The 24704-nt window shown below is 46.6% G+C and overlaps 2 protein-coding genes and 1 long non-coding RNA gene across 4 annotated transcripts; 1 reads left to right on the top strand and 2 right to left on the bottom strand.

Moving 5' to 3' along the window:
* Positions 1 to 469: 469 nt before the first annotated feature.
* On the bottom strand, positions 470 to 2031 carry LOC124094035 (uncharacterized). Its single transcript, XR_006852106.1, has 2 exons — positions 1822 to 2031; positions 470 to 1267 (listed from the first exon to the last, which is right to left on the bottom strand). It is a non-coding gene; the product is annotated as an uncharacterized LOC124094035 (long non-coding RNA).
* Rab5c (RAB5C, member RAS oncogene family) lies at positions 1521 to 22882 on the top strand. 2 transcript variants are annotated; one of them, XM_046446623.1, is made up of 6 exons: positions 1521 to 1642; positions 19087 to 19340; positions 20337 to 20488; positions 20908 to 21030; positions 21908 to 22001; positions 22515 to 22882. In XM_046446623.1, exons 2-6 carry the CDS (start codon positions 19175 to 19177, stop codon positions 22628 to 22630), a joined length of 651 nt encoding a protein of 216 aa, XP_046302579.1. In that variant the 5' UTR covers positions 1521 to 1642; positions 19087 to 19174; the 3' UTR covers positions 22631 to 22882. The 2 variants fall into 2 exon arrangements, with proteins under 2 accessions (XP_046302579.1, XP_046302580.1); XM_046446624.2 differs by lacking the exon at positions 1521 to 1642 and adding an exon at positions 2468 to 2632.
* A 1328-nt stretch (positions 22883 to 24210) lies between these two features.
* Positions 24211 to 24690, bottom strand: Hspb9 (heat shock protein family B (small) member 9). Its single transcript, XM_046446522.1, has one exon. The coding sequence runs from the start codon at positions 24661 to 24663 to the stop codon at positions 24211 to 24213; it is 453 nt and encodes a 150-aa protein (XP_046302478.1). The 5' UTR covers positions 24664 to 24690.
* Between the last annotated feature and the right edge of the window lie 14 nt (positions 24691 to 24704).

Genomic DNA, 24704 nt, shown 5'->3' with positions numbered 1-24704 from the left:
TCACGCCACCAGGGATCCCCAGGGATGAGGGAGAAACCTTAATGAGTCCCTAAGGGCCTGCTATACACTCTCCTTCCCACCACCCAGTCACAGTCACAAATAAACACACAGTATATGGGAGGGACAGTCCTGGGTCAGGCCCACTGCCAGCCTTGGAAAAGTAGGCTCAGAGGACTACCTACCTCTCCTGTATAAGGAACTATTATTGCAGGGCAGGGGAAGAGCCCCAACCTGCTAGGAATCCACTCAGCCTCATCTCCTCTTCCCTCCTAAGCCCTCTCTTTTCTCTCAGCTTTCACTTCTCTGATGATCACTGTTGAGGGGGGCAGGTTATGGATGTTATAAAAAAACAAGATGCGAGGGAGATAGTGGAATGAGATGGACATTATTACCCTATATACAGGTATGATTGCATGAATGGTGTGACTCTACATCATGTACAACCAGAGAAATGAAAAGTTGTGCTCCATTTGTGTAAAAAAATAATAATAATCAAAAAACAAAACAAACAAACAAAACCCAAGACACTCAGATGGAACAAGGTGTGGGCACAAACTTGTGGGGGGTTGTCCTAGTTCCATTCTCCAGCTCAGGCTCCAGAGTATGACTGTTTTAGCTAGGGTCATAGACACAATGGCCACCGTGTCTCGGGTGGGCTTTGGTTCCAAACAGATTTTGAGTAATGTCCCTGATGAAATGCAGAAGCAGAGGAGGCACTGGCCTATGTTGGGAGGGAGGGAGTGAACAGAAGCTGAAATGGTCCTAATCTGTATTGAGGGGAGCAGAAGAAGTAGAAATAGTCCTGATCCATATGGGGTAGGGGAGATGGGTTCTAGTCCATATTAATGGATGGAGAGTGCAGGGGCAAATGTTGTCTGTTTCTTTGTATTTGGCATCAGAGAAGAGCTGGTTCTGATTGGGCGTGGGGAGAGGCAGGAATCCTAGTGTGATCTGTGATCGGAAGCTAAGCTGGGCCAAAGTAGGAGGTTTTTATGCCTGCGAGGTGGCAGAAGCTCTCTCTTTGATCTCACCTAGTATTTTCCAGAAAACTTTTCCTATAAACTTCCATCGTCATTCCAGTCACTGAATGTTCCAAAATCGGATTCCTAGAGCTGACTTGGCTGCAAAGTACGAACAGGGGTTTCTCCGGGTTAGTGAGTGCATAGGACTGGTACACGAGGCCTCTTGTACATTTTCATTCATAGCATGTTTCTCCTTTCCATCTGTCCTCTTCCAGTGCTCCACCATCCGCCTTCCCTCTGGGTGCCTGGAACCGGTTAACAGGCCTGGTCTGACTCCGCCCCGCCGGCAGCGGAATACACCCTAAGCCTAGGTCCCAGGCAGCCACCGGCTTCTCCCAGCGCCGCGAACTACAAGTCCCGCCACCTCTCGCGCTCGCCCTCCCTCCTCTCCCGCGGCCCCCTCCCGCGTCGCCTGTGGGTCGGCCATGAGTGCCTCCCATTGGTCTCCCCGCCCTGTCAGTCACTTGAGAGCATGGAGGGGCGGAGCGGAGGTGGAGATCCGGATCCGGAGCGGCTGAAAGGCGGAAGTGGAGGCCGGAGCCTGGGACACCGCCGGGGGGGAGAGGAGCAGAGTCTGTCCGAGCCCCGGCCCCAAGTAACGCCGCCGCCCCGGAGCCGCGGTGAGTGTGCCTGTCCCAGAACTATTGTCTCACCCGCGTTGAAGCCTCTCCCGGGCACCGCTTCCTCCCGCCCAACCCCAGCTTAAGGGGATACTGACCCCTCCCCCGACCCGTAGCCCCCTCTTAAGGGGCTCTCCAGGCGTCGGGCCAAAAGGGGAGCCCTTCTTTACTTCGCTTACCTGTCCTTCGCGTGGGCCTTAGGGAAATCTTTGCGGTTCTCCTCTGGCCTGTCCAGTTCAGTTATGGGAGAGAGGGACCTTAAGTTCCGCTCCCCCTGCTCCGAAAACTGGAGGGTCCTTGCCAGATATGAAGGAACCTGTCTCCCTTCTCTTTTAGAGGCAGCAGAAAGTGCTGTCTGTCGTCGTTTTCTTTCCCCGCGTCCCCCCAAAGAACAGTTGTCTCAGCCCTGGAAGAATTTTATCTTGATTTCCTTTAGGCGGCGGGGGTGGGGTGGGGTGTGGAGGGGTGGGGTGTGGAGGGGTGGTCTGAGTGAGACCGGTCCACACTCACAGAAGTATGTTGCGTTCCCACTGCTCCTTCCTTCCTCAAGCCAGAGTGAGCCAACCAGGACCTCAGCAGAGTTTGAATTCTGGGTCACTAATTAGGAATGAACTGTCTTCTGATTTTACTCCCTGGGCCCCCAGCCCTGTCCTCTGGTTATGTTGTTCTCTGGGTATTTCTCTCTCTTTTCCTGCCTCTGAAGAATTTAGCTGAGCTTTGCTCAATCCTAGTACAGATCACAGATCAGGGTGGATCTGCCCATTCATTATCTTCTCTCTCCCTTCCTCCTACCTCCTTGCTCCAGGCTCAGCCCTGTCTTCCCAGAGCATGTGAGTGGTTTCCAAGCTGCCTCAGAGGGACTGCTCCTCCTGGGACTGCTGTCTGCTGATCTATAGGCAAGAGACTAAACATGAGGAGTCTGGAATTGAGGGTCCATCTCTTTGCCATTCTCACCTCCCCCCAACACACATAGACTACTCAGTGCAACAGGTCTGTGCCACACCAAAGTCTCTCTCTAATCCCTTTTGGGCTTGGACTTATTACAGAGGAGTAAGTTGAAATGACAGTGGCAGCTTTAGACTCTTAATGCACCAATTTTTTGTAGCCAAAGGACTTCTCATATATGCTAGAAACTGCTGATTCCCCCAACTATGTATCGTATTGCTATATGATCCTGTGTGTGAATTGACTGTGTCTCAAACCAAGCTGTAAGTTTCTTACATGACCAAAGTACAGACCAGAATACCTTAATGAGGGGTAGCCTTACTCTGAAGCCATGCCTGACCCTTGCTATTTACAGTGGAGGAAGGAAAGGAAAGCCAGTCAATCCTTAGGAATCGCTGTAGCTTGTCAGTAGCTGCCTTAACCATCCTTGGATACTACTTAAAAAGCTAAAGTTTTTTCTTGACCTTTTTGACTATTTCTGGCTAGTTGCAAATGTCTAATTCTTATAATATTTGGAGCTTGACCTGTGATGCACTTATTTTTCTTTTTACTAGACAAACCATTTCTTATTAGGGTCAATAGTTGAGTTACAATCTCTATATCCTTGTGGCCTCACTAGAGACTCCCTCCATCAGCCTAGTTTCTCTGATCTAGTCAGCATGTGCCTCTGAGAGAGAGGGGCAGAGAGACTCTGCTAAACTTACCTCATCAGGAATGGAGCTCTTCAAGAGTCCTCAGACTCTGAAACAGGTTTTAGAAGGAGAAACTCTCCCTTTGAGAGAGACTAGAGCTCTGGGTGGTTATGCAGCTGCCTCTGGCATTCAGAACTTGTAGAATCCCAATAGATCTGACACTGTTGTGTAGGAGGAGACAGGCTCTGGTGGGATAGAAGCCCCTCCCTCCTTTCTGAGGCTGCTTCTCTCTTCCCCTCTTGCCTCTCACATCTAGTTGGCCTTTTTCTACCTTTGTGTTTGCTTATAGGGGGACTGTAACAACTACTATTTATAAATTATTGTAAAATTACAGAGTTCTTTTCACATACATTGCTCCTGAGTGACCTCGAGATAGGGGTGTGTGTGAGTGTCCTCACCTTAGAAATGATGCTCAAGGAACTTAAGCAGTTTGCCTAGACTGTATAGTTAGAAGTGGTTGGGCCAGGGCTTGGGATCATATCTGACCCCATCTTTGCTAATAGCAGGCCCTCTTCCCATCTGGTCTGCTTGTTAAATGAATGAACACGCAGGGTGAGCAAGCAGGGGCACAAGTGCATACTCTTTACCTTTAGCCTTCCTCATCACTGGCATTCTTCATTTGCTTCCATTTTCCTCCCCTACCTTTATTCCATCCTCCTGTCCTCTTTCTTGAACCTCTTCTGCTCTGCCTCTGGAGGGTATGACTGTTAGGAGTCCCAAGCCAGTACCCTTCAGGGCCCAAGAGTTTCCTGATGTCTGCATGCCATTAATTTCCTGGGAACGTGAGTGAAAGTCATGATGGCTAGAAAATGAAAGTAAAAGTGAATGGACCCGGGGGGTCCCACTGGGCAAGGCTGAGGACTAGGGAACCAGCAGAGCTGGCCTGAGATTGGTCCTCTCATTTCCCTTTGGTGCTGCCTACTGTTTGCTCGTCTCACTAGAATTTACATGGAAATAGAATTAGGTTACAAATTTAAATTCATCCCCACCAAACAAATACTTCTTAAAACTTCCTTCCTGTAACTTTTTCCTAGTCAACAGTGGTGGTATGGTGGTATGAAAGGTGCTAGAGCTTAGGAGTTGGCCAGAACTGAATTCTCATCCTGACTCCCCTGCTTACCAGTTGTGTGACCTTAGGCTTGTTTCTTGACCTCATTGAGACTGTTTCTTCCAATAAGACAGGAATACTAAATATCTTGCAAAATTAGAAACAAAGGGTAAGGGCTGGGGTTGTGGCTCAGTGGTAGAGTACTTGCCTAGCATTCACAAGGCACTGGGTTCGATCCTCAGCACCACATAAATGTAAAATAAAAATATTGTGTCCACCTAAAGCTAAAAAATAAATATTAAAAAAAAAGACAAAGGGTAAATGAGCTAGTCCAGTGCTGGATGTGGAACAGAAGCTCCCAAAATAGCAGTTGCCTCTGGCAGGTAGCTGGGATTTTGAAGTAACTCATCCCTAGAATTCTGATTTACTACTAGTACCAAATGTCTGCTATTATGGTTAGGACTTTGCTTGATAGTTTCACATATTGTCTCCTTATGTAGATATTGAATAGAACTAATGTGGGTTGCGTTCCCATTTGCCAGAAGAGAATGCTAAGGCAATCATTGCACTTCTCTCACTGGGATTCTCAGACCTCCTGAGTTCACCTGCTGTGAATGTTCAGAAGCACTGACTAGATAAGGTTTTGCATCTTTTAGAAACTTCAGTCTTAAGTTATAAGCATTTTCATATTAAAGCATCCTGGATCTATTCTAGATTGGAATGCAAAGTTTGCATAAATTTAAGCTAAAACAGGAAACTTGAAGACAATATTTTGGAAGTAGCAGGTTGCTTGGGTTTGATTCTCAAATTCCTGAGATTTGTATTTCTCCTCCCCTGGCTCCAGTCAGGGCACTTCTGTTGGAGCTGCTTGAGAAGCAGTGCTTGAGGTAGGATGTCCCCAAATTCAAGTGATAATGCTTCCAAGAACTTTGGCAGAAGAGAATTGGAATATTTTTTGAAGGAGTCCTCTACATTTATAGCCTGGCAGTATAAGAAACTTATTTTCAGAGTAAATAGTCCCATCTCCTGTATGCAGAGACAATAATATAAATTAAAGCTAAACTAAGCTTTGCTACTGTGTGTCAGTCACTCTTATGGGCCTTAAGCATACACATTTTATCCTCATAACAACCCCAGGAAGTAGGATGTGTTTTTCATCCCCACCTTACAGTGGAGAACTACTGGGTAAGTAACAGAGGTAGGATTAGAATTGAGTGTATACTTAGATCACAATGCAACACAGCCTCTCCTTGCCGAATTTCTGGGCTGGATGTATACTGTTTCCTTTGGTTGGAAAGCTCTTGTCCATCTCATCTGCCTGGAAGCTGCTTCTCTCCACTTTATTCTCAAAGCTCAGCTTGCCTATCACTTCCTTAGTGAAGTTCTCCCAAGTCCCAAGGAGGTAAGGGCTTTTCTCCTCCATGGACTTTCTTTTTACTACTGTCTCCTGCTTCTGTTTACCTCCTTTTATGGTGTGTGAACCCTTTAAGGGCACAGATCTTCTACTTTATCTTGGTGTGGCCAGTATCCAGCATGGTACTCTGCATAGTAGACCCCCTATGGAGTCATTAAAAGGAAGGGCAGACATCCAAACCTGCCCTTGAGGCACATGCCTGCCCACTTCCTTCATCACACCCTTCATGATCTCACTTAACTTGGATGTGGTGAACCTGGGATCCAGATTTACATTCATCTGATTCTCAGCTTGAACTCCATCTTTAGTCCGTTCTCCAGAATGTTGCTCACAGATGTTCAGAGAGCAAACAGGTAAAAAAGGATTATCAGGACAGATGATGGGGGTTGGGCACGTCACAAACCAAATTTCCTCAGGGTAGAGCTCTCCAAATTTCCATTTCCGGTGTTGGGTTTAAATAGGAGAGGGTGGGTGTGGCTCTGGATCTGGTAGCAGCACAGAACATAGTGTACTTCTGCAGTTGTGTGTGGTGAGGCAGCACTGACCCAGGTCATCACTTAGCAAAGCTTGGTGTAAGTAAATTTCACTCTTGTCCACAGGTGCTATTCTGCATGTCTGCACAGAGCTTGATCTTGAGAGGCTGGTCTTAAGCAAGTGGTGGCAGGACTGGGAGTGTAGCTTGGTGGTAGGGTCTTGACTAGCCTGTGTGAGGCCTTAGATACCATACCTAGCATTGCAAAAAGAAAAGAGTGGTGGCAGCAGTAGGTGGTGGGAGCAGCTTCCCTTGAGTATTCCATGGGTGTGGCCTTTGGACTCCACACTCCTAAGTCTGTGGTGTTTGGTGTAATCCTTTGCTCACCTCTAGACTGTTGGTCTGGTTCCCACCAACCCTACTTTCTGCACATCCCTTTTACCCCTCCCCTTTGTCAAATTAACTCATCTTTAGGAATGTGTGTTTTTGATAACTGCTATCCTTGGATATCATTTTGTCACAAGATAAGCCACCACCCCTTTTTTGTTTGGTTTTCCCAGCAGGGGGAACTGAACCCAGGGGCACACAACCACTGAGTCCCCCAAAATAAAATATTTTGAGGTAGGGTCTTGTAGAGTTGCCCAGGCTATCCTGAAACTTTCGATCCTCCTGCCTCAGGCTCCTTAATAACTGGAATCAGGTGTGTACATCCCTTTTAAAAAAATAAATAAATAAACTTTTTCTTTCAGAATAGTTGTAGAAGTTAGAAAGATAGTGCAGAGTTTTCTCACAAACCCCACATGCAGTTTCCCATTATTAGTATCTTGCATTAGCTCTGTACATTAAAGTCCATGTTTCATCTGGATCTTAGTTTTTATCTGTTGTCCTTTTTCTGTTCTAGGAGCCCACACTGCATTTAGTTGTTACATCTCCTTAAGCTCCCCTGAGCTGATAGTTTCTCAAAAGTTCCTTGTTTTTATGACCTTGGTAGTGTTAAGGAGTACTGGTCAGGTATCTTGTAGAATGTCTCATGATTGGGATTTGCTGATGTTTTCCTTATGATTGGACTGGGGTGGTTAGGAGTGTTTGGGAGAAGACTTTTGACCTAAAGTGCCATTTTCATCACCATCCCATCAAGGGCACATAGTCAATGTGACTTATCACGGTCTAGGTCAGCCTTGATCGGCTGAGGTGATGTTTGTCAGGTTTCTTCCCTGTGTTCACTGTAAAGTTAGCCCCTTCTCATCCTGCTGTATTTTTTGGAAGGACATCAGTACTTGTAGCCCACGCTTAAGGAGAGGGGAGTTAAGCCCTCCTCCTTATGGGTGGAGTAACTACATGAATTATTAAATTCTTCTAAACAAGAACTGTCTATTCTCCTTCATTTATTTTTTCAATTATTTATATATCAGTATTGATTCACAGATACTTATTTTACACTTTGATTTATAATACAATCCTGCTTTCTTTTATTGCTCACATTGTTCCAGCTTTGACCAATAGTTGCACTTCTAGCTGCCTTTAACCTACTCTATCACTGTGAGGTTTTTTGTTTTTGTTTTTTTCAGTATTTCCTTACTTTTTGGTATTGTAAGATTCTCTTTGTGTATTTCCTGCCCCAGCCCTAGAATCAGCTGACTTTCCAAAGCCATTACCTTTTTAGTGAACAGTTTCTCTAGTTTGCTGATACAGAGTTATGTGAATGGGTTCAAGTTGTTCCTTCTTGTGATGGTTAGTCATAGTCACTGGAGACTCCAGAGAGTGGTAAGGTAGAAAGGTACCTGGGAATACTGTGAGAATCAACTCCAGTCCTGGCAGTTGGTCCCTCCAGCAGGCTGTCGCTCCTCTGCTCACATAAATCCTTCTCCTTGTACCCCAGTCTGATGCTGCATCTGATCCAAAAATGGTCAGATGTGGTATTTACTTTGGAGTTTACTATCCAGTTGGGAAGAGAACGTGTGAGGATATATAATCATTCTCTATTTCAAGTACTAAGCTCTCCAGCCAAACCTTCCTACATTCTAGGTCTGAGATTCCATATGAAATTCCACGTTCTAGACCCTTTTGCTGCCATTCAAAAACAGACCTCCCCTTTGGGAGGGTTTGTGCAGTGTTGTGGCTCCAGGCAGGCTCAGGGCAGGCTGTCACTTTGAGCTGTGATCCTGAATCATTGAATAGCTTAAATCCTTCTGTTGTACCGGCACCCTCTGAAGATTTGTAACTTGAGCCTACTGGAACACTAACTCCAGATCTTAACAGGAGTTGGTTTACAAGCCTCTTGCCTTCTATTCATAGCTCTGTGTGTGTCCCCTTCAGGTGGCTCTGTCAGAAGCGTCCCAGGCATGGAGGAGGGCGTGGGTGGCCTCTCTCACCCTAGCTGTTCTCCTAGTCATCAAATTGCTCTGTGAGCTGCTCAGACTGCTGTGGTGATGAATGACGCCAATTTCCAAACCTCGAGCGTTTTAGCCTAGTTTTTAAAAGGAACTCTGGTTTCTTCGTCAGCTGCCCTATTCTTCTCCCCCCTCCCCCCCCCCTGCAACTGAACTACTTCTTCCTTTTCCTGAAAGAGGCTTTGAGATGGAAGGAAGGGCACTGGGGCTCAAGATGCTTTGTGTGGTGGTTCCCCCCCCCCTTTTTTTAAAGGGGGTCATGATTTGCCTGGTTGGGGGCTTCAACTCAGTACTGATTTGTCAAGTGATGGTGGTTCCCTCCTCTGTTCTTGTGGCCTTTGGGGTGTATCCAGAGAATTCAAGATTGAGTTGTTGACAGGATACTGGATCTTCTAGAAAACTGGTGAAAGACGTCCTATTCCACATTCTCTTCAAAGGAGGACCACTGAAGAATGGGGTCCAGGGAAACTGGAGGTGAAAGGAATGTGGAAGGATGTCTGAACATGAGGATGGAGATATCCACTTGCTTCACAGGGACTGGGAGGCAGGGTTGCCCCTGGCCAGCGAGCACTACTGAGTGCTGCTGTAGCCCCCTCTGCTAAGAGCACCATCTTCCCGGCAACCCTGGGAGGCCAGGGTGCTGGTCTCTCCATTTTTTAGGTGCTTTCAGTGACACAACACAAGTCCAGCCTGGTGGCTTCAGCACTTGAGATGAAGTTTGTCTGACGATACTCTTAACCCCTGTGTGTCAGGGCCTGAGAAGTTGTGCAAGAGTAAGTGAGGCATCTTCTCAGCTGACCTGTGGCTTCCCTGGAGGGTCCAAGTTGGCAAATGGACATGTATGTAAGCCCTCAGCTGCCCCCTCTACTCTACCCAGGCCTCCCTGTATCACCTGCTCAGTTCACCATGTTTATGAGCAGCCACAGTGTGTCAGGCTTGATGTTATTTTCTGTTAAAACAAGAAAAACCCACAGTCCAGCCTCTGGGGATTTTGTATTGTGGGTCCTTTTCATGCAATAGTACCCTTAGGTTCTTTTGCCTTCTCACTTTCAACCCAAGTTCTCCCAGCTTTGATCACCTACAGTAGTCTTATGAAAATTTGGGGCCATGGAAGCAGAAGTATGATTCATTCATCAAATCTTGTTTAGACCCATTCGATGCCTGATTTTTTTACCTGGCACCATTTCTACATTTTGTTCAGCCAAAATTAAGAAAGAAGAGTATGTCAGAAATAATGTTCTTTGGTGTCCAGGCTTCTGAGAGCAGCCATTGTCCCTCTGATCTCTGAACTTTTTGACCTTGTTAGCTGGGCAGCCTCTGACCACAGTGTGTGTGGTGTCTGAGCAAGAGAAATTTGGCTTGCTGGGATCTGATACCTGATTCTTTTCCCCTTGCTTTCCTCCCAAACTTTACCTCAGCTCTCTGTGGAGGAGCTCAGGGTGAAACAAAGAGGGCAGTGATTTAATTAAGCAAGCTTGCTTTTGTTGTTTGTAAAGACAGGAATGGTTTGTGAGAGGTATCAGTTGTTGGTGTGAGTGGCTGGGGGAACAGGTGCTGCCAGTGACCCTGGCTTTCAGCAAAGGTTCTTGGAGTCCTGCTGGGCCTGGAGTGCCAGTAATAGTGGCAGCTGTCCTGTTGACACTCCTGGCCCTTGCAGAGGCCCTCCCAAGACAGGGGAAGACAAGCTGTGCACTAAGGAGATTCCAATTAGGAATGTCCCAAGTAGTGACTGCACAAGCAAAACAGATACAAGTTCATTGTGAGAATTGTGGATCAGCAGGAATCCCACATCCATCCTGATGGGCATCTAGATGATGCATTGCCCATCCTGGGACAACAGCAAGTGTGTGTTGGAGCCAGGGAAGCGCCTTGGCCCGTTTTCTTAGCATCTCATCTGGCACTGGCAGGGGAAGAGCTAGCTGGCAGAGTACAAGTTACCGTGCAGCTGCAGTCCCATTCTCCCCACCCCCGCCCCGTGCCCTGTGCCTGGACATGTGTGGACATTGTGCTGTGGAAAGTGCCACATTTCAAGTTGAGCTTGTGTTTGGGGCAGAGAATCTACCACAGCCAGACTGTCTAAGGTGTGCAGAGTTGGAGACCTCATTAGGGATAATTGTCTCAGGAGTGTCTCAGAAATCAGTAGGTAGGACAAATGATCCTTGACTGGTACAGCTGTGACGGTCACCTGCCTGTCAGACTGCTTTGCTGTACTGCCATCCAAGCCTCTGGATCCTCTGCTGGTCTACAGTGCCCATGACTGAGGATCATCGAGCTGCCCATGAACCAGGGGGCCCTTCCTGGGAAGTATGGGCAGACCACACTGACCAAGCCTCGTCAGCACATGCATGAGAGGGAGCAGGCACTGGAGGTTTCCATCCTCGCCTGAAAGTTACCGCTGACTCTGCCTCTCTGGGCCTCTCCAGGGAACCCAGCTGCTATGTTCAGCTGAGAAAGCAGCTTGGAGATCAAGAAAGGATTTCTTGGAGTTCTTGCTAGAGCAGGAAGCTGGGGGTTGCTGCCTCAGGGGTGGTTTCTACCTAACTCAGCTTAGGATCTGTCTGGAGAGATCCAACATGCCTTTTACACTAGGAAAATGGCTATGAGAGCTGGCTGGACTCCATCCTGGCTAATTCCTGGCAAAGCTCCAGGTTCATTCTAGACATTTGGTGATGTGTTTCCAGGGTTTACACCCCTTGGTACCCCTGCACACTGGCCCCTTTTGCTGGTGTTGGAGGAATTTGGGGTCTGGGCTGGGCCTCTCCGGAACTCCCGGGGGCCTCACTGTGATGTGGAAGTCTAGACACTCAGCCTCAGAAGTCTTATCATTAAAAGGGGAATGAATTGGGGGCTGAGGTTGTAGCTCAGTGGTAAAGTGCTTGCCTCACATATGTGAGGCACTGGGTTTGAGCCTCAGCACCATATATAAATAAATATAGGTATTGTGTCCATCCACAACTTAAAAAAAAATTTAAAAACGTAGGGGTGGAATGAATTGGAACTAATCCCAGTCAAGGGAGTTGAGTAGGCTGGGGGGAGGTTCAAGAGCCTGTCCTAGTTGTAGGGGACCCAACTCACCTTGAGTGTCCCTTCTTGAGTGTTACTTCCCTTACCCCAGAAAGAGTCCTTCTGTGGCTTTGTAAAGGCAGCACCCCTTTCTTCTCTTGCTGCCTCCTCCCCTGAGCCTATTGCTTACTGGTGTGAGGAGTGAGTCCCAGCTCCCATTAGAGTCCTCGCTGGATCTCAACCTGGGCTGTTAAACCTCTGGCCTCCGGAACCTTCTGCTACACTCTCCAGGTGAGATGCAGGCCCTATGTGTAGCAGTGCCACAGTCATGCTTATGCAGGAGGGTGCCACTGTCTTTGATTCTACCCCTTTAGCCCCTAAACCTTTTTCTCTTCTGTAGATACTCTTGACTGGTGGGGGAGCAGAAAGCATCACAATGTAACCTCTTTCTCCTCCTTGAAAAAGACAATAAAGGGCTGGGGATGTGGCTCAAGTGGTAGCGCACTCGCCTGGCATGCGTGCAGCCCGGGTTCGATCCTCAGCACCACATACAAACAAAGATGTTGTGTCCGCCGAGAACTAAAAAATAAATATTAAAATTCTCTCTCTCTCTCTCTCTCTCTCTCTCTTTAAAAAAAAAAAAAAAAAAAGAAAAAGACAATAAATATTAGCGCTTTTTTGTTTTGTTTTGTTTTGTTTTCAGGAAACAATTGTAAAATTCTTCAGCCCACAGTTAAATCCAAAAATATATATGCAATAATCATATTTTTATGGTAATCCCATTATCTTGTCCATTACTTTTAACATTTGGGTACCTTTGTTCTCTTTGGGTCATCTAATTTAGGCATCATCTTTTTTATTATCTTTAATATTATTCTATATCTTTTCATACTAAAGAGGAGGCAGAAAATATTTTATATGCAGGGAAGCTAGAATAGATTAGTATCAATTCTAAGCTTTAATTTTTATTGTTATATGCAAAATTCTATACCATTAGCATTTTTTAACCTCTTATTAACATGTAGCTTACATATATACAAGTTAAGTTCACTTTTCTTTTTTTCCCAGTACTAGGAATTGAACCTAAGAGCATTCTACCTCTGAAATACATCCCCAGCCCTTTTATTTAATTTTTAATTTTGATACAGGGTCTAAGATGATAAGTTGCTGAGGCTGGCCTTGAACTTACAATCCTCCTGCCTCAGCCTCTTGAGTAGCTGAAATTACAGGTGTAGGCCACTGCAGTTCAGCCAAGAATTTACAGATCTTAAGTGTACAGCTTGATGGATTTTTGCATTTGTTTGCATCCTCTAAAGTCAAGATACAGAACCTTTCCATTCATCAGAATGGATTTTTTTGTTTTATTTGTTTTTAGTTTGATAGAAATGCGTGTTTCCCTGCTAGAAGCAGTATTTTACGAAGTATCCATAGAAAGTCAAATTCCCATCTAAGATTTAATTCTTAGTAGATGTAGTAATAGACATTGTTAATGTTCTTGGGGGCTTTCTCTGTATTTCTGATAGGGGAGCCTTGCCTGAGTTATGAATCTTGGGCTTGGGCTCTGCCACCAACTGGCTGTGTGACCCTGATTATGTCACCTTGCCTCACTTTCATTTCCTTTTCTGTAATTGGCAAGGATAGGATTAGGTCTTTAAGACCCTTTTGAGCTCCTTCAACCAATGAGTCAAAGCTAGTTAATTAGCCGGTAGTCTAATACTCTTACCACTTGTTGGAACCTTACCCTCAGCCTAATACTATGCTAAACACTATGTGTTGTTTCATTTAACCTTTACAACAACCCAGTGCAATTAGTATTAAATAATATCATTTTGTCGATAAGAAGCCATCCCTTGTATGACTTGGCCAGGGTCACACAAATGAGCAACAGTGAAGCCAGGACTTGAAACAAATCAGGTGTAGCCTCCCAAGTATCCTGCTGGTTGGGTGTGTGGATACCTAAGATGGCTTCTGTTGCCTCAGAGTTTTCTTACCTTTTCTTCTGTGACCAGCTAGAAGCCAGGGTCATCCTACTGGGAGGCTCTCCTCTCTTTCTGTGTGCCGGCAGTGGTGGTATTCCTTTGCATGGAAGAGCTGTGGTCTTAAGTCTATAGGTCAGTGATCTTCAGCTAATCTGAGCCTTTGGAGCATTTGCAGAACCTTGGCTCCATTTAGTTTCCTTTTAATATTGCCTTTGAACCTCTCTGCCTCTCCCTCTATATCCTGTGTTTCCTTTTCTATAAACTAACAAGTTTGCTTCTGCTGTGGCCTTCTCTAGCTCCATGTTACGTGTTAAATATTTTCAGGAATGCTTTTTCCTGGAGGAAAGTATAGCTGAAGTTGCTGACAAGAATGACCTCCAGGGGGCCCTGGGTGGGTCACTGGTTCTCAAGCTACCCTCAGCTAACCTTGAGAGAGTCTCCACCCACCCTCTGGTCAACAGTCTGGTTTCCCTAATCAGTTCACTATCCAGGCAGTGTTGGCTTTCTGAGTTAGAGGAAGTCTCTTAAGCAAACAGGAAGCACAAGAGACACCCATCAGCTGGAATTGCTCACCCTTTTACCAGGAAGGATAAAAAGTATGTAGTGGTAGGGCTGGGGCTCAGCGGTATCGCACTTGCTTGGCATGTGTGAGTCATTGGGTTCGATTCTCAGCACCACATATAAATAAATAAAATAAAGGTCTATCAACAACTAAAAAGAGGGCTGGGGTTGTGGCTCAGCGGTAAAACCCTTGCCTAGCAAGTGCAAGGCCCTGGGTTCGATCCTCAGCACCACATAAAGATAAATAAAATAAAGTATTGTGTCCGACTACAACTCAAATAAATATTTTAAAAAAAAACAACTAAAAAGATATTTTAAAGATAGTGGGTGACTTCATAGATTATGGAAAGGTGAAAATTTCTTTTTTTAGTACTGGGATTGAACTCAGGGGTTCTCAACCACTGAGCCATATCCTCAGCCCCTTTTTAAATATTTTATTTAGAAACAGGGTCTGGCTAAGTTTCTGAGACTGGCTTTGAATTCCAGATCTTCCTGCCTCAGGCTCCCGAGCTGCTGGGATTACAGGTATGCGCCACTGTGCTTCGCAAAAGGTGATTATTTCTAATGGAGACTGGGGACGGGTGACTTTCCAGCAGTATCTGGTGTCTTGAAGACTTCATTGTTGAGTGAAATCAAGACCCCACCCCAATCTGATGCCATGTATTGTCCTTGACACTGATCAGAGTGCCTTTCTATCCTGGATTACATATTTCTTTATCAAAGCTCTCAATACTTAAATCAGCTACTTAAGATCACTTGGGGAACTTATTTTAAAAACATCGAGTTCTTGCCAGGCTTGGTGTAATTCCAGTAACTCGGAGAGCTGAGGCAGGAGGATCTCAAAAAATAAAAAGGTCTGGGGTTGTAGCTCAGTAGTAAAGTGCCCCTCGGTTAAGCCCCAAGAATGAATGGATGAGCCAGGTGTGGTGGCACATGCCTATAATCCCAGCCGCTTGGGAGGCTAAGGCAGGAGGATCTTGAGTTCAAAGCCAGTCTCAGCAATTCAGCAAGGCCCTGAATAACTCAGGGAAACCCTGTCTCTAAATAAAATACAAAAAAGGCTAGGAATATATGTTCCTCAGTGGTTAAGCACTCCTGGGTTCAATACCTGGTATCCATCTCCCTACCCAAAAAATGGATGGATAGATGAAAGAAAGAAAGCACTGGGTTCTGGACTCTTTCTCTAGAGTGACCAGTTTAGTTGGCCAGTGTTTTTTTCTGAACACTCTGGGTGATTCTGATGAAAAAAGTTTAAAAAGCACTGATCAAAGTACTTCTAGTGTCCAAAGTACAGAAAACTCCAGAGCATGAAAGAACAATATCCTACTATTTCTTCTTTTCTTTCTCTAGTCACTCTCATCCCCAGAGCAGCCTGTGCATAGAACCAGTGTTTAGGAGTTCATATCCCTTCTGCCCTCTCACATGCACCATTGGAAAAGATACCCTGAATAGGGTACCCCTAAGTCCTTGCACTCTGTCGCTTTTCTTGTGGAAGATGTGAGAATGGGACTGGTGCCCATTCGCAGGGGCTGCTGAACCAACCAGGATTCTGTTTAGAGGGTAGGGAAGTGGGGCACAACAAGGAGAGTCTTGCTGTAGGCCTGATGCTCAGTTGCTACCATTATACTTGGAGGAGGGGAGAGATCTTTGGCCCCTTCTGTGTCTTATAGGCAACTTTGACTATGCCTTTAGGTCTTTAGGAGAATTTGACTTTTGACTCTAAGACTACTTTTACTATGTCATTTTAAAAAACTGCTTTAAAAACTTGAGTTGTAACAATAGGTAATTTTTACCATGAGTTCAAGAGCAAAGATTTCTATTCTTGGGAGGCAGGACAGCTCAGTATGTGAGTATGAATTCCTTCACCTTTGCTACCTGGCAGAGAAATGTCTTCAGTTTCCCAATCTTGGGAAAGAAGGGCTAAGGCTTCCTGGGGCCCTGGGTCTGACCTTTACCTGACTTAATTACCCTCATATCTCCAGGTCCCCATTGGCAAAGTCATCTTCCTTAGTGCTTTATTGTCTAAAAAGGTTGGACACCACTGCTCATGTGATCAGTAAGTGGGGCCAGGAAAACCATGAGGCAGCAGACTGTAAAAAAATGCTGGGTCTGCCAAGTGTGGTGGCATATGCCTATAATCCCAGGGACCTGGGAGGCTGAGGCAGGAAGATTACCAGTTTGAGGCAAGAATTTAGCAAGACCCTCAGCAATTCAGCAAGAGTATCTCAAAAAAGAATTTAAGGACTGGGGATATAGCTTAGTGATAAAGCGCCCCTGGGCTCAATCCCCAGTACCCGTCCCCAACCACCAAAAAATAAAAAAAGAGCGTGCTCAGGTGTCTCTGGAAGGCAGGATCAGTGTGAGCAGGAAGAACATGTCAACAGTCAGTTTATGGCAGATGGAGCCTGTCTTGGTTCCCTGGGGAGGCCTGAGTCTGTTAACCAGTAGTCTTAGAGAAAGTATTATAATTGATCATGTCAATGTTATTAGCTGCTGATGATTCAACAATACATGTACAAGACTCTCGGTAGATGCTTTCATTAACCCTTATCCTTGTCTTGTCACTAATAGCACTAGTGAGACTCAGCTCAAATGACTTCTATGAGGTGGCCCAGAAGTGGCAGGAGACAGTCACATCCTGTAGTGTGCAAAGCTAGTGCCTGTATCCATTGCTTAGTGCCAGTTGCTCTAACCCTTGCTGAGCTTCAGTGGCACTTGAGGATAGTGGGCTCTCCAGGGACCAGACGTACAAATAGCTTTGTTATATAGATGAGGTTGAGAATCACTGCATGAGACTTGCTTTTCTTTCCCTCAGGCTTGTTAAAAAATCACATTCTATCTGGACAGGTTTGGAAATGTGCTACCTCTGTTTTTCTCAGCTTGTAGGTGCTGGTTGCTCCCTAGCTGCTTTAGTTTTTTTTAGAATTAGGGACTTAATTTCCTGTTTCCCTTGCCCCACTCCTTCATACCTGGTCTAGAACCCAGCCACATTACATTGCCCAGATAGGACTATGTGTCATGAGCATGCATGGTAATAACCAGCTGTTGCTATTGCTGTGTCTGACCTAGGATGTCTCCTCCCACTATTTGGGAGTACTCAGGGACTGCAAAATCACTCTGATTGCCACCAAGCCAAACCTGGCTGGGCCAGCAAAAGTACTGTCCCAAAAAGAGTCTCATTCACTCTGCAACTCAAAACCAGAACAGAGTGGAAGTTGCCTTCATTGTTCTTCCACAGCAGGAAGAATGGCGGGTGATAACAAATGAGTTTGTATGAGCAGCAACCTAAGTTTGCATCTAGGCTCTCTTACTTGTATGCTGTGTGTGACCTTGAGCAGGGCATTTAGTATCTGAGTATCAAGTTATTTATCTCAAAAATAGGAGATCCTTTAAAGCTTAAAGGAGATAATAGTTGTGCAGTTATTCAGTAAATGTTATCTGTCTTTAAAAATGATTTCATTTAGTAAGTGCTTCTTGAGTTCCTAGAACTTCTGTAAGCCTGATGAAGAAGGTTCTCGAGGATTCAGAAAGCACAGAACTGCCTGGCTGTTGATTGGGGTGGAATGAGAAAGGATCTTATCTGTGATATATTTAAATGGCATTTCTGGTTACCAATTGAGCCCCCCCCCCCATACTTCCTTCCTTGAACTTTTGGGGAAGACATGGCCCCATTTCAAAGCTCTTTACCTTTGGTACTGTTCAGAAAGGAAACTTGTTCCTGGTTAGTGAATCACTCTTCCTGAAGCTCACTTTTTAAATGAGTCGCTGGGAGAACTCCAATGTGGAAACGATTTGAGGCTGAAAAAAAGCCAGCTCTTTGCTATCAGCTGTTTGCACAGGCATAGATCATATGCTTCCCATGGAAATGTCCTGTTCATCCACACCTATCCCTTGACTCTAAGGGAATATGCTCCCCTTCCCAGGGGCAGGTCAGGGCTTTCCCTGACCCTTTCTCTCCTCTCTGGACTCCATTTTGCAAAGGGCATCTAATAAAAACTTTTGCAGGTCCAAACACTGAACCGAACTTAACAGCTACTCAGAGTTCTCATTTATAAAATATTCTCAGTGTGTTTGGGTACAAGTCTTCTAGAGACTTCTGGAGTTAGGTTTCTCATCTTTCTTTGCAGTTCCAAAGTTTATAAAAAGTTTGTGCCTCTGAAGCTGTCACTCAAGAGTGATTGCTCACTGAGTGACTGTCAGGGCTAGAATACCAGCTGCTGACCTGTGGGAGCAGGTTTTGTTGTCCCTTGTTTGCCTCCACCCCTCTCGCCTTCCCCTTGTTCTTTCTGTGTGTCAACCCCTGCCTCTGCCAATAGAGAATGAAATTGAGGTCTCTATTTAAAAGGGAAAGCTGGCAGTTGGCTGCCAGCAGAGCATTGCCTTTGGTATGTTTTGTTTTCGTGTGTGTTTTGTTTTTTAATGTGTGTGAGACTCCTGGCCCATCAAGAATGAGAGGACTGGGGAAACAGGCTCTCAATGAGAGAATGAGGGGAAACATTGCTTTGATTCCAGTGCACAGAGGTCCATAGTCCACCTCAGACCGAGAGAATGGCTCATTCTGGAGAACATTGGCTGTTTTGATAACAACTTGCACTGTTAGGCCCTGGTCCTGAATGCCCATCTGGTGACTGAGCACCTTATGTGACACACTTTCTACCTACACTCCTTGTACTCTCCCTCATCTGCCACACCATCTACTTGGCTCTGCACAGAGCAGGCTGTGGTCTTATTAACATCCCAAAGAGCTTGTTGACTTGAGTCATCCAGCTGCCATAGGTGGCCTAGTGAGGTGCTGTCCTGACTCTGGGCTGAAGGGCTGGGATTAATGGGAAGGGAGGCAGTTAGCTGAGTCATCAGGAAGGGCAGGAGAATGACCTGTAATTTAGGAAGGGCTCGCTAGTCTCAGAACTAACCCCATACCTCTTATTTCTCCCCTGCAGTTGGAGGCCCCCTCCCCACTAAGTGCCTCCTTGCCTAGCACCGGCCCCCATCCCCACGCTCACTGGTACTACTTCGGCGGGACGGGCCATGGCGGGTCGGGGAGGAGCAGCACGGCCCAACGGACCAGCCGCTGGGAACAAGATTTGTCAGTTTAAGCTGGTTCTGCTAGGGGAGTCTGCAGTGGGCAAATCCAGTCTCGTCCTCCGCTTTGTCAAGGGACAATTCCATGAGTATCAGGAGAGCACAATTGGAGGTGAGTGGACCCAGGGAAATGGGATACCTCAGAGAGGCCAAAGAAATGCCTTGGCCTAGATAGGAGAAGCTGATTCCACACAGAGACTAAATATGTCTGAGATTGCAGCACCTCTTTCTCATTAGCCCCTAGAATTGAATCTAGTAGCTAGACTCCATGTCATGACTAGTAGGAGTTACCTGGGTTCAGCTTCTTTTTTATTGTGTGGCCTTGGCTGAGCCTTTTCCGCTGACCTGGACTCAGGGAAGGAGAAGCTAGCTCTGGATCTATGAGGTTCTTCTTACTAAAAGGAGCAATGTATCTGCCCTGGCCCCTCCTGCTTTCCAGATGGGAATGGCTGGTGAGTCAGCTGGTAATAGGTTGGCATTGCTGAAGTTGAAGTTTACCCTCTGTGGAGCTCAGTGCATATTGTCGATTCCCCATTGGTCAGTATTTAGGTTGCGAGTTAGGGTCTGGACTCAGCCTCTCACCTGAGTGGTCACTGTAAACTTGAAGCCAGGATTAGCCTTGGACTTGAGTCACCCTTTCTCTGCTCTCTTGGGTGGTAGGAGATTTCCAGGCAGCTGGAAACAAAATGAGCCATGTCAGCAGTCTTCCTGCTGCCCCTTCAGCATTCATCCAGAGCTGGAAAGGGGGAAGTGGGGCAGTGCCCAAGGCCCTTAGTAGGTGGGGGAGGGCAGACATTGAAAACAGCTTTCTACACAGAGCTGTCTGGGATCCTGTGCTGTGTCCAGGCTGTCTATTCTAGCACTGAGTATCCTCCTTTGAAGCATATGCATAAGTGCTTCACATTCCCCTGTTAGGTTCCCTGTGTTCCCTGAACATCAAGCCACAGGGTACTGAAATGGCTCTGGGTCCAAGCTGGGGGCAGTGGCTATCTGGAGTGTCTGGAAGTGCCCATCTCAACAGTTGGCTTCTGAGTACCAAAGCCTAGAAAATATGTAGGGGTAGCTTCTAACCCATCCTTGCCTGGTGACACTACCTTCTCTCTTACAGCGGCCTTCCTTACACAGACTGTCTGCTTGGACGACACAACAGTCAAGTTTGAGATCTGGGACACAGCTGGACAGGAGCGGTATCACAGCCTGGCCCCCATGTACTACCGGGGGGCCCAGGCTGCCATCGTGGTCTATGACATCACCAACACAGTAAAGATTTTCTCTTCTTCCTTGCCTTCATTTTTTTTTATCTTTTTATTTTTATTATTATTATTATTTTTAGTTGTTGATCTACCTTTATTTATTCATTTATTTATATGCAGTGCTGAAAATCGAACCCAGTGCCTCACATATGCTAGGCAAGTGCTCTACCACTGAGCCACAACCCTAGCCCTGCCCTCATCTTGAAACCCCAGGAATTGGCTATAAATGCCCCCATTTCAGGCCTTTTGGCCCTCTGTTCTTGGGTGGGATGTGGGCAGATTTCCTCTGTTAATTAGGGACATCTCATCAGAATCTTTAGGGGTGGCATCTTAGATAATTTGGCTCTGCCAGCTTGAGCTTCACTCATGAGTGGCACTGGGCAGAATGCCTCCTCTGTCTCTGACATTTTGACCCTGTCTCCTCAGGATACATTTGCACGGGCCAAGAACTGGGTGAAGGAGTTACAGAGGCAGGCCAGCCCCAACATCGTCATTGCACTTGCGGGTAACAAGGCAGACCTGGCCAGCAAGAGAGCCGTGGAGTTCCAGGTGGGGAAATGACAGGACTTGGGGATGTGTGAGCCAGCTCCATCAGGCCTCCCTGGGTTGTTCAGGGGCTGTATAAAGGGCCACACAAGGACCAGCACGCAGCTTTCATCTCCTTTCCTCCATGGCTCAACCTTGGGCCTTGGAGGAACTGCCACCTGCCTCTCCCTTGTCCTTTTTCTTTGGTGATGGGTGTGTTTGTGAATGAGTGAAGCTTCTTATTTCATCTTAAGAACTGAGTTTCCTGATAAAGAAGTCCTCTTTTCATATAATATGTGTACACAGTAAAATTTATATATTCACTCTCTTTTCTCCTTAGAAACTCAGCCTTTCTTCCCTGAAGTTCCCCAGTTTTTCTTTCCAGAAATGTCCATATGTTTGTGACTCTCTTTCTTTACATAGATGGGAGTATGCTATACATACTGTGTTTTCTAATTTCTCTTTGGGCCAGGTCCTAATTGATGGGCTTCTAGGTAGTTTGTAATAACTTCTGGTAGTTTGTAATGACAAGTAGCATCCTCATACTTTGGTGCTTTTGCCCAAATGTGCAAGTGTATTTGTAAGATAACTTCCTAGAAGTATGTCCAAGCCTGGTGATTTTGAAGGGCAAGAATGCAGAATGGACCTAGGGAAGCTAGAGTAAGGCATCTGCTTATACTGGTGAGCTACGATGCTATGTGGAATAAGAGGGCCGGGAGTGTGGAGCAGACACCTCAGGGCGAACCTGGAGCAGGAGAGCTTAGTCCTAAAAACCCTGCATTTGTCCAGTCAGTCTCTATTGTACGTAAAGACTGTGAACAGTGAAGATTTTATCTGGGGCCCTGTTAGCCCCTGCTAACATTTCCTTTCCATCCTCTTTCTGGCCTCTGTCGGGAATCAGGAAGCACAGGCCTATGCAGATGACAACAGTTTGCTGTTCATGGAGACATCAGCAAAGACTGCAATGAACGTGAATGAAATTTTCATGGCAATAGGTAAGTTGCCTCTTGTCCCCTTCCCACCATCACCAAAGGCATGTTGCTTATGTGCTATTCTCTAGTGGGTCTGTGGGGTCCCTTCAACAGAACTTGCACTTTTTTTTTAACGTTCTGATAAACTCATTGTTTTTTCCATCTGACTCCCACACGTAAGAGAACTGAGCACTGTCTGAAGCCCAAGGCAAAGTTTGAACATTTTACTTCCTGACTTTTCACTTGCCACCCATTTCAGAGCCTGCCATTGCTGTCCTTTACCCCTTCTTAGGATTTTTTAGCTCACTTGACTCAGGAGTCATCCTGCCTGGGTTCATTCCTGGCTCTACCACTAATGAGCTCTGTGGTATTTAACTTCTCTTATGCCTCAGTTTTCTGAAACACTCAAAATGTACTTGGTGACAGCAGTCCTCCATTTGTTAGCACTGATTAGTAGGTAAGGACCAGACTGCTCCAGTGCAGTTGGCAGAGAGTATTGGGGTGGCCCTACTGCTACATTTTCTCTCTCTCAAACAGCTAAGAAGCTTCCCAAGAACGAGCCTCAGAATGCAGCTGGTGCTCCAGGCGGGACCCGAGGGGTGAACCTCCAGGAGAACAACCCAGCCAGCCGGAGCCAGTGCTGCAGCAACTGAGCCCCCCTTGCCTGCCACTGCCCCCACCTCCTCCGCCTGAATGACCCGACTGGAATCCACTCTAACCAATCGCACTTAACGACTCGGGACACCACCGGGGGCAGGGGAGGGGTCCACCATGATTTCTCCATATAACTTTGATCCTAGGCCGGAGGGAGTTATTCCACCTGCACCTTTCTGTACAAATACTAATTCAATTTTAAGTCTTAAGTCACTTTTTTAATATATATGATCTTCTGCTCTTCCCACTTCCCCCGTTTCTACTATACTCTCCAGTTTGTCCTTTGCTGGTAGTAGCCACATGTTCTTGCCCCCCACCCCCTTGTCTGTGGGGTCGGGGCTTGGAACAGTTACCCCTCCCTTCCCTTCCCTCTTGCTGAAGAGCAGCCTTAGCAAGAGCATCCACATCCTTACCTTGTTGGGAGTGGTCTTAGTCTGGGGTGGTGGGCAGGCCCTGGGCTGGGAAGGGGACAGGCAGCTCTGCCCTCGGCTGGCTGTCATCAGGCTGCAGCCTCCTTCCCACCCAACTCCCAGCTGGGAGAGAAACCGCAGCATTACCACAGCATCATTGTGACAGCCACGCATCCATTACCCATGACCCCTCCACCCTCGGTCACCTGACCTCTGGCTCTGAGCCCTGTTCTGACCAAATCACGATGATGAGTATTTGGGGGTGGGTGGGTAAGGGGGGGAGTGGGAGGGGATGGAACCAACTTTTTCTGTATTTTGTATTGTATGTTTTCTTCAACATGTAACCAATCAGTATCTTGTCAATATAGTCAGCCGATCGATGGACCTCACACTTGTCTTCCTCGTCTTTCTCTGGCAGAGTTTATCAGACCATGTCCTTTCTAGTTCACTAAATTTAAAATGAACCACTGAATCTTGCTAAACAAAAGCTTCCCCCCTAACGTGAGGGGATGCTGGTGGTCATGGTAACCAAGAGAAAGAGGTTCTTGCTGTTAGCTCTGATGGGTAGCGGGTGGAATAGGACTGACTTGGGGCTGACCATGTTTGAAGTTAAGGGTCCTGCATTTGCCTCTAAACCATCCCCTGGCCTATCCCCCACCAGCTTACATTGGGGGATATATAGCTTGGGTTGAAAAAAAAAATCTTTGGACTCTGAAACACCAGAAACAACCTCTGTGTTGTTTTTTTGTTTTTGTTTTCTTGTTGTTGTTGGCTTATACCAAGCCTGTGAGGGATGGATCCTTTCAGGACTGGACAAGAGGCCAAGTCTGCAGCCCCTTGCTTTCTTCACCACTTTTGTCCTTCACTGCAACCCCTACCTACACGAAGTCCAATCCTGATCTCAGGGCTTTCTGCTAGTTCTGAAGTCAGGTCACATTTGGACCCTGCTGCTCCCGGCTTTAACTGCTGATTGGCAACTAAGGCCACACTTCCCCCTCCTACTTCTCCAAGGGCCAGAGATCTGATTCTTGGTGGACCACTACCTGGAGGTGCCTTTCCTCCATCCTTCTGTGTATAGCTCCAACCCCCTACCTCTGACGTTATCCCCAGAAAAGACAGCAGACAACTTAAGTTTGCTGCACACCACGGTGGTTGTTTACTAAGCCAAGCTAGGTTGAACCCTTCTTAGAGCCACGGCTTCTGAAACTTGATGATCCTGTTAGGGCTTCAGGAGGATGCCGCGACTGGGTTTGGCCTTGGACCCACAATTGGCCAGAAGGGGTCAGGCAGCAGGTCATGGCGGTGGGATCTAGGCCCGGAGGTAGTTGCATTTGCCGGTGCACCTTCTGTTCCATGCGGTAACCTCCCCTAACCGGGTCGGTACTCTCTATCTGCCGCTGGCCGGTCACCATCAGGTTTCGGCCGTCCACCTGCACCACCAGCTCCTCAGGGGTGAAGCCATGAGCATTCATCTTCATTTGGAAACTTTTAGCATGCTCACTGCCCTGCACAGCGACCTGATCATCCCTGAGCAGTCGCACCGGCAGTGTGGCCACCGGATTACTTTCAGCGAGGGCCACGCTGGGGCTCTGGTTGGAGAAACTGTTACCGACCTGCTGCATCCCAGTGAGCAACTGCTGTTGAAGGGCGCGAGGCTCTCTGT

The sequence above is a fragment of the Marmota monax genome, unplaced genomic scaffold (genome assembly GCF_021218885.2).
Source record: "Marmota monax isolate L192 unplaced genomic scaffold, Marmota_monax_Labrador192_F-V1.1 WCK01_AAM20220418_F8-fsc00346, whole genome shotgun sequence".
NCBI lineage: Eukaryota > Metazoa > Chordata > Mammalia > Rodentia > Sciuridae > Marmota > Marmota monax.
Note: the sequence above shows the minus strand (reverse complement) of the source record. Positions and strands in the feature narration are given on the sequence as shown.